This window comes from Medicago truncatula, chromosome 2 (genome assembly GCF_003473485.1).
Source record: "Medicago truncatula cultivar Jemalong A17 chromosome 2, MtrunA17r5.0-ANR, whole genome shotgun sequence".
In the NCBI taxonomy this organism is placed as follows: Eukaryota; Viridiplantae; Streptophyta; class Magnoliopsida; order Fabales; family Fabaceae; genus Medicago; species Medicago truncatula.
In genome coordinates, this window is record NC_053043.1 from 36,907,789 (window position 1) to 36,917,236 (window position 9,448).

At 29.5% G+C, this 9,448-nt stretch overlaps 1 protein-coding gene across 1 annotated transcript; it reads right to left on the reverse strand.

Annotated features, from left to right (window-relative positions):
* Positions 1-1,501: 1,501 nt before the first annotated feature.
* Positions 1,502-5,875, reverse strand: LOC25487176 (uncharacterized). The gene is made up of 8 exons (XM_013609042.3): positions 5,653-5,875; positions 5,434-5,520; positions 5,111-5,320; positions 4,394-4,549; positions 3,205-3,258; positions 2,537-2,683; positions 1,806-2,191; positions 1,502-1,570 (listed from the first exon to the last, which is right to left on the reverse strand). The coding sequence occupies exons 1-7, from the start codon at positions 5,845-5,847 to the stop codon at positions 1,820-1,822; spliced, it is 1,221 nt and encodes a 406-aa protein (XP_013464496.2). The 5' UTR covers positions 5,848-5,875; the 3' UTR covers positions 1,502-1,570; positions 1,806-1,819.
* Positions 5,876-9,448: the final 3,573 nt, after the last annotated feature.

Genomic DNA, 9,448 nt, shown 5'->3' on the forward strand with positions numbered 1-9,448 from the left:
GATAAAACAGACGAAGCAATCACCAATCTACCTGATTTTTTATGAAGTCCGTTCTTCCAAGTTGCAAGTGTTTGCATTTTCTCAATGATGAAATTGAAGTCATTTTTCTTATGTCGGTCTTTGAGAATAGGAAAATCCAAATACTTTTTCAGGGATGTCGTGCATCTGATTTCGGAGATAGAAGTTTTTTTTTTTGACGAAAGAGATAGAAGTTAGATTGTTAATTTTTTGTTGGGGAGTGCCTGAAGAATAAAAGGCTCTATACTTGGAAAGAATGATCTTCAATCCAGAAACCTTGTTGAAACGTAACAGTCAAACAAATCTTTGATAAACTGAAGTTGAGAGTTTATAGCCTTGGAAAACAAGAGGACATCATATGCAAAAAGAATGTGAGATAAATTGGGCTTCGTGTTAGAGATATGGATAGGCTCCCAATTACCATGATGATCAACATTGTTAATAGCAATAGATAGCTTCTCCATGCAGAGGATAAACAGGTAAGGAGAGAGCGGATCACCCCTGCTTGAGACCATGAAAGGGTTAAAGGGGGGCATTGTGTTACCATTCCAAATGATAGAAAAAGTTGATGAGGAAACATAATGCATTATCGAAATCTTTTTCCAAATCAGATTTAAAAGACACAAAACCTTTCTTCATTTTGGACCTGCACATAAAATGAAATAGCTACGGAGTAGCTACGAAATTGTCCGTAACAAATCGCATATTTTCTTGTAGTGGTTGGAGATCCTGAATTAAGGAAGGATGTTGTATTTTGCTAATTCAAGCTAGGTAGAAAATAGTTATTATATTAGCAATTCAGTTAGCTATTTTTCTGAAAGTTAGTTCGATATAAAGTATTATAAATGATTCCAACGTTCACTTTCATTCACTAATGAGAATATAGAATTACAATCTATTGCATATATCTCTTATCTCTCTCAATTTCTCTTTGAAACTTCATTGCTTGAGTTACAAGCAAGCTATGCTAACAAATCCGTATCTCTTATTCTTAAACAAAGAACTGTTGCCCTAATTCCACCTAATATTTACAAGAAGAGTAATGATACATAGACACCCTTAGGTGGCAATACACCCTTTGACCCCCACATAAAAATCTGACACGTAGTCACGTGGACCCCGTACAAGCACACTTTCTCTTTTCTCTCATCTTCTCTCTTCCTAATACATGGGGTGTACAAGGGTGTATGGAAATAATGGATGTCTATGTATCATTACTCGAAGTTGTCCTGTTTACTTAGTACTCCATAATATTTAACACAAGTAAATTATACTACAATTTTATAATTTACTATAATTAAATCTGACAAGTACAATTTATAACAACATCAAAATTTAACCCAAGTAAAATTATAGAATATGATGTATGAGTTATTTCATTTTATTATCATAATATTTGACTTTCATTATCATGTATGGACTTCTTTGCAAGTATCATTATAAGCAAAGTAAGAGAAAAACGATAGAAAGAAAAGCATTAAAGTATGTAAATTATATTTTATTTCTTCTTTGCAAAGAGTCGAAATGGTAATGGACCAGCAATATGGATCACCTGCGAATAAAAGAGTAAGAAATAAATCACTAATCAAGAAAGGATAATGTTAAATAGTGTCTCACGACATTGGTGAAATAATTAAAAGAAGTAAGTTTTTATTAAAAGTAGTATAGTTATTATTTGATCGATATCACCAATAATAACTTGTATTTTTAAGACCTAGATTCTTTAACCATTATCTCAGAAACACGGGTTAGCAAGATCGAGAAATTAATACGAAAGAAATATTCACCCTTCATCATTCCATTAGGGACATTTCCTATTCCTTCCAGGTCCACCATAGTAAAAGTAAACTCCCTCGTTATTAATCCCTTTTATTATATTATAACAATTTGGTTCTGTTGCATATGCATTGAGATTTGACAATGGAATCAACTTGTTATCAGAATTCACAACTTGTAAATTCCTAAAAAGTGAAGCTTTTGAAAAACCCTCATCTGCAAAATGTCCACTACCCATTTGGGTTGATGAGTGTGTCCCAGTTGACTTTATATACACTTCTCCACCAAATTCAACAGTAGTTGCACTATCCTTTAAGCTTGTGAACAAAGAGGATGGCCAATATCCAATTATGTTTCCAGATCCATATTCAAGCCACCAATTCCCATTTTTTCTATCCTACACAAAAACAAAAAATAATATAACCTTAAATGTTACTATAAAAAAAAAATATTTTGACCTTCTAAAACAAATATCGTGTTTTAGTGTAACATTTTGTATTTCAATTTTATCCTTCACTTAATTGTTATTCAACCTTTTATCGTTTTTTGCAACAACATAAAAACGTAAAGACGAACACGCCATTGCCCTCTTGATATTGGTTCCCTTATAAGATGATTCTTGAAAAATTCAAGAAATATTGAACCATTACATATAGTTTTTTTTCTTATTCAACTTGGAATTATTTCTTATAAGTAGAAATATTATCCCTTATATCCCTCCTCTTATATTTAAGAAAATTACCTTATAGATTAATAAATTAATTCCAAGTTGCCGTCCATTATAAGTAGAACTTGGAGAAAGTGCACCTCCAAGCGTAAATGTTTTGCTAGTTTGAACAAAGCCTGAGCAGCGTAAATTATAGCATCCAGTTTCTTTATATGCATCAGCCTGCAATTATTATTAGAGGAAGAAGAGAAGATTACTTGAGTAACAAGCTACCTAGTGATAATTAGCTTAATCTATTTCATTAGCATGTAATTAGGTATTATGTACTAGATGATATCACTATAAATATCCCTCGTACTATCATTTTCATATATGAGAAATGAGTTTGTATTCTATTCTTTGGTTTCCATAACAATTATATTACTACTTCTAGTATCATTTTCTATTTAATACTTTTAACCCGGTCTGTTTTATAAAAAAACAAAACCATTAAATCATCAAGACCAAATAAACAACTTGAAAATAATTATTTTCAAATTTAATATTCTTCATTCCATTAATCTACTTTACTTACTCTTAACATTCTCGCCTATAATAAATAAGGACAAAAATTAAATTTAACATCTAATACTTTTAAAAAATTGGTTAATGTTTCTTAGAAAAAAGGACCAAATTTTTTCTCTTTTATTTCTTATAAATTTGAACGAATGAAGTATTTGTTAGTTAGGGCATAAATTACTTACCGTCCAATAGACAAACGATCTAGGGAGATAATCCCCGTAGATCTGGTGGCTCACCTGCATAAAAATTACTTGATCTTAGCTTTATTGGCTAAAATACAAAATTAAGTACATTGCGGAAATAAGAGGTAGATATCGTTGACATGCTCATCGTCTTCTCAATGCATTTAGATTTAGATATTTTTGAAAGAAAAGTAAATAAATGTTTAATTTTTATACATTACGAGTTTTTAAGTGTCTCTCAAATCTGGTACAAACATAAGTGATGTAGCACTTGCAAGTTTAATAAGTAATTAAAGAATTTTTAGTTACAATTTGCTACATTAAGTTACTGATGATAACTGAGGTAACAATTTATATGAGTTAAACCTTGTTTTCATATAACTGGTCTATAGAAGTAACATAAGGTATATCTATATGTGATTAGACTATAGAGAAAGTTGTAGACTGTAGTAATTTTGGAAATACTAGGGCATGTGATGTGAGGTAATTCATGAAAGAAAATTTGAAATATTGACATATCAAAGGGCATGGTGAGATTATAGTGTTGAAATGGGATTTTGCAGATTGTAGTTGGGTCATTCCTCAAAAGTGAAATCACTACAAGAAAAATGCAATTTAGCTTCAAAAATAATTTATCGTTAGATCATTTCTGATGTTACATGTATCTATTAAATTTTGGTTATAAGGTGTTATATTTTGGTCGTGAAGTATGTTTGTATTAAATTATTGCTATTTAGAAAATTTTGGTTACGCATAAGTGTATGGAGGAAAACAGATTTTTTTATAAAAAATAATATATCTTTTAAGTCGCTTAAACTCATAACGGCTTTTAAATCTAAATTTTAAGCGTCAAAATATCCCAAACGCTAAATAGCGTCTACTTTTAGATGAACGTTAAATATGCCTTTAGCTTCCAATAGGTAGCTAGTATTTACCTTCAAGGCTTTTACCATCATCACTTTTTTGGATGTTATGCTAATGCTAAAAATTGTTAGCATCCAATATTTATCTTTTCGTGTCCGGTTTTCTGCTGACGCTAAAATTTGTTTTTCTTCTGGTGAATGCTTACATGATTATTGACGTATACAAATTAAATAGATAAAAAAGAACCATGTATATGGAAATGAATTGATTAAGATGAAGTAATTAACAAGTATTTAAAAAAAATGTATGTAATTAATTAACATGCCTGCCAACCAGCTTCAATGGTGTTGGAATTTCTACCGGTCGTCAGCCATATTTGAGACAAGCTGAATTCTTTTTCACCTTCCACATGTGGGGACCACAAATTTATTGTAGCCTTTGCTCCATAGTACAGATCTCCGGTCACATACCCAGTAGAATGCTGCGGAGACAATATTATACGTGCATGATGAAACAACCAAATTTAAACAAAAAAAATTAGTATATGGTCCTTACAGGGAACTGCGAATGTCTCAAGTTTTGTGAGATTCAAATGGATGGTAAATTTTTTTAAAAAGTTTTAACCTTATTCTGCGTATAAATTCAAATATGAACATGAGACATTTTGAATAAAAAAGAGATTTGTGTCATCTTCTCATCAAACATTTTTGGTTTAATCATGAAATTTTGTGATAACTTTAAATTTAAAAAAGGATTCAATTTGATGACTACAGAAAGATAGAAAATTGAAAAAAAAAAAATCATTTTTCAAAAGAAATAGATAAAAATAGTTTATTATGCATTTAACAAACACAATTTTGTTCAATAAAAGCATGATCCCTCTAAAGAGGGTTAGAAGCGCAACTTGTTATTCGCTTTCCTTCCATTCATTTATAATTTTCTATATATATTTGACATTTATCCCTCTAAAATAATTATAAGAAGAAGAAGAAGAAGAAGACATCCAACAGACAAAAAAGTATGAGTTTCTGTGATTGCATACCACATGTTTATATTTAGTGGTATCCATTCCAACTTGATTTAATTTTCTTCCAAACGTGTTAATAGAGCTAGCTCTTAATATGTCTTCTTCTTTTGTTCTTCTAATTGGAACAGATCCTTCTGGACATGATTCGCCAGATAAGCTCCATAATTGAAAGTTGTCACTCAAAAGATCCGTTTGGTTATGACCTCTTGGTCTTTCTTGAGGATCCTATATATAAAGATGCATGAAAAATTATCAATTACAAAGTTGAAATATAATAGCTTAATTAGTTTAAAAAAAATTATTTATGAATTTTCCTTAATTCAATTAACGAAAAATACCAGTGGTTTTTGTCCTTTTAATAAAGGATGATCAAAAGCTGGTTGTTTGTGAGACACAACACAGTCTATAATATCGCCGTCCGGACTCTGAAAATGAAAACAAACACAATCATTAATTTAAGAGTGTGTTAGGATAAGCATATGAAAGTTATATTGCTTCACAAACATATACATTAGACTTGAAGATTTAAAGAAGATTTAAAGTTTATCTTAACATACTTGAATTGTCTTAACAGCAGGCTTATTGATTTGTTGAAGACGACTCGTTATCATTTTCTTCAACTTGTGAGTTTCTTCTGATCGGAAAGTTTGATTGGCTAACGGATGGTTGCTTGTTTCTGAAGCTAAGCAATAAGCAACGAAACAATGCATTGAGAGACAAAGAAGAAAGAGACCATATAATAGATTAACCATTTTTGCTTGTGTGTTGATGAGAAACGAGGCAAGGGTCCAAGGATGTATATATAGAGGTTTAAAATCTTGAATTAATTTATCTTTGGGGGAAATACCATATGGATTATTATTATTATTATTATTATTATTACTACTACTACTACTACTACTCTGAGGGTATATTTTATGGGTCTTTGGCCCCGTGTTATATTAATAATAAATATATAATAATAATAATAAATCCTTCGGTATCCTGAAGAAAAAAAGAATAATCATCTGCTATCAAAATAATTGAGTCATTTGTAAATAAAATTTCAAAATAAATGTCACTTTTTAATGTAATATTAATTATTTTTCAATTATAACTATAATTAATATTAATTTTATTACTGTTAATTAAATATTTCTACCTTATATCTACAATAATGATAAATGCATCAATATTTTGACGAAGATACGTTTTTTTAACAAAACTTGACAGTGGTATTTAAAAACATGTTTCTCTCTCACTTATACATTTTTTTAGTATGTATGAAATGACCAAATAACTTAATTATTTCCCTATGAAAGGAGTAACAACAATAATAATAATTTGGTTGAAAAAGTATAATGGTTTAAAAATTGCTAGACCGTCCTTTCAAAATAAAAATGCTAAACCGTCATTGTTATTATGAGGTCAGTCTCTTAACCATTCTAAGTTGCTGGCGAATATGCAATTTAAGAGTTTTTTCTTTACAAGATTTAAAAGTTAGTCAATGGAAAAAGGATAAGAGTTTAGCATGCATAAATTATATGCAAAATACTAGTGTGTCCAAGAAAAATTCCACAAAATACTAGTCTCTTAATTCTCATCTTCCAACATTCTTATTATGTATGGGTTAGGATACTCTAAATTTAAGATTATCTTCGTTTCTTTTATTTGAAGAGAAAAAAATACAAAGAAGTTTTTAAAAAAAAAAAATTAATTATATGAATTTATAAGCTATCTATCATAAACTAATATAGTGTGTTTGTCATAGTGATCCTAAATAGAAAAGGATGGAACTCAATAAACCCCTTATAATTGTTCAATACCTTTCCATAAAATTGATCGAAAGTTACGATCTGATTTTAATATACACACAAAAACAATTGATCGGAAGCAAATTGAAGAGTCTATTGAACAATATATCATAAAAAAAAACTTATACAAGCGTCCAGAATTGTACGGATGATTGTGTGATTGGGTCCGTCCCCTTGGTGTTTGTGTGACTATCGTGCCTTGCACTGAAATAGTGGTAAACAACTAAACAAACATGCATCACCCACCTTAACTACCATTGGGATGTATTCTATTGGGATTTGGAAGAATTTTAGTGATTTTTTATGATGAAAAAGTCTTCATAGTACATAACAAAACATTGGATGTATTCTTCCTTTAAAAAAAAATAAAAATTGGATGTATTCTATTGAGATTTCGTAGTGATATTTTATGATGAAAAAGTCTTCATAGTACATAACAAAACTTTTGTTTAATTAGAATTTTTTAAGCTTTTAAATATAGGAAAACGCTAAGAAATGTGCATAAGACATTGATTAAATAAACAAGTATTAAAATAATATGTTAAAAAAAATCTTTCAAAAAAAAAGTTTATAAAAGTTTGAAAATTGTTGTTTTTAAATATAAAACTACTATAAAATTGTTGTTTTTAATATAAAACTACTATTTTTAACTTCTTTTCGAGACATTAGTTAGAATGACCTTTTTTTTGTGGTGTCCGGGGTTCGAACCCCAGATAAATAAACAAGTATTAAAATAATATGTTAAAAAAATCTTTCAAAAAAAAGTTTATTGAAGTTTGAAAATTGTTGTTTTAATATAAAACTAGTTACAAACCCGTGCTTCACACGGGTTGAATTACGTATCTTGTAAAAAATTTGTTCTAAAGAAAAATATTATTATTCCAAAACATGGAAAATGTATTATACTTGGTATCCTTCCTTAGTATGATAGCAATTCCAATCCACATGGTCTTATTCTTATAAGGTGTGAGAAGATAGAAACTATTTACAATCTTCCACATGACTACCATGTCACATGAATGAGTATGCTCAATAACAACAAATAATTCAATTTGCCAAACACTTTCTACTGAGCTAATAATGGACAAAGTAAACTCTCTTTTGAAATATTGAATAACCAAAAGCATGGATAAAGAGAACTCATAACTTCCATGAACAATTCATAAGTTCATGTGAACCCCTCTCTGAAAAAGTATCAATCCACAAAGGTTCTTCAACTCCTTCTTCCAAAGAAAATAAGCTTACGAAATTTTTTCATCACTTTTGAAGAGTTCTCCTCATCATTTATCCATTTCTTCCTGTTGTGGATTGATTCTTGCATTGCTTGGTTACTTGGCGGAGGAGTATAGATTTTTTTGGTAACAGAGGAGTATAGATTTGAATCTCCTCAAGTATTAAAATAATATGTTAAAAAAAAAAATCTTTCAAAAAAAAGTTTATTAAAGTTTGAAAATTGTTGTTTTTAATATAAAACTGCTATTTTTAACTTCTTTTTGGGACATTAGTTAGAATGACCCTTTAATATAAGTATAAATTTTTTGTGATATTTAATAAAAAAAAATTAAAATTTATTAAAAAGTTGTGGCATTAAAAAAATCTTCAACTTCGATGGGTTATTTAAAAAAAAAGATTTTAATGGACATTCTAGTAAGTTTTTAGCTTGAAAAGTATTTTTCAACGTCATGAAATTTCAATGGATTCTCATCATCTCTATTCTGTTATTCCCTTTTCTCTCATATCATCGTTTCTTGTATGTTCAACTTGTTACATAACTCTCATCTTTCCAATTTTATCCTCCATTTTTGTTATATCTTTTATACATTTATGTTCTTCTCATTTCCTTTTGTTTTCGCTAATGTTTTTCTCCACTTTGTCAGCCCTTGAACATTATTGTTGGATAAGCATAAAATAAAAAAGGCTTTATCCTTCTTTCATCTATAGGAAGTCAAATTTACAAAAACAAAATGATATTCATTCATTCAAATTGATAGAGTACATCATTTAACATTGCTAAAATCGTAAATAATGAATCTGCGAACAAACTTACAACATTCAAGTTAATATCATACAACATAAAAATGACTATAAATAATATGATAAATATAAAATGACTGAAATACTCATGCCGTTTGATTTGCAATGTTGACGCTTATATCATTGCTTGAATAATTGATCTGTCAATAAGAACCAAATGAATATTGCAACAAGACAAGAAATCAAAAACGCCGCACAAGACGACATACAACACAGCGCCACACCCAGACGACGAAATCACAAAGGAGAAATTATCTTGATCTATGTAAAAATCATTTATTTAGATTGAAATAGAGTAAAAGATGAAGATGGGTGATTTCGGGTCAAAAATTGACCTAAAACGACCCCCTCGATGTAGATAATGAAAGAGAATGTAGAGACTAGAGAGAGAGGGGAGAGAGAGAGAGAGAGAGAGAGAGAGAGAGAGAGAACTAGGGTAAAATGTTGGAGATGGAGAAGTTAGAGAGAGAAAAATATTTACGTTGTTGAGAACTTGTTAAGAAAATAATATAGTAAAAAAAATGTT

Excerpts from the sequence above, each read along its gene's own strand:
- LOC25487176 (XM_013609042.3), bottom strand. The coding sequence starts at position 5,847 with ATGGTTAATCTATTATATGGTCTCTTTCTTCTTTGTCTCTCAATGCAT. Across the intron at positions 5,321-5,433 it reads TAAAAGGACAAAAACCACTG|GATCCTCAAGAAAGACCAAG; the intron begins GTATTTTTCGTT and ends CTTTATATATAG. Across the intron at positions 4,550-5,110 it reads CCACTAAATATAAACATGTG|CATTCTACTGGGTATGTGAC; the intron begins GTATGCAATCAC and ends TTGTCTCCGCAG.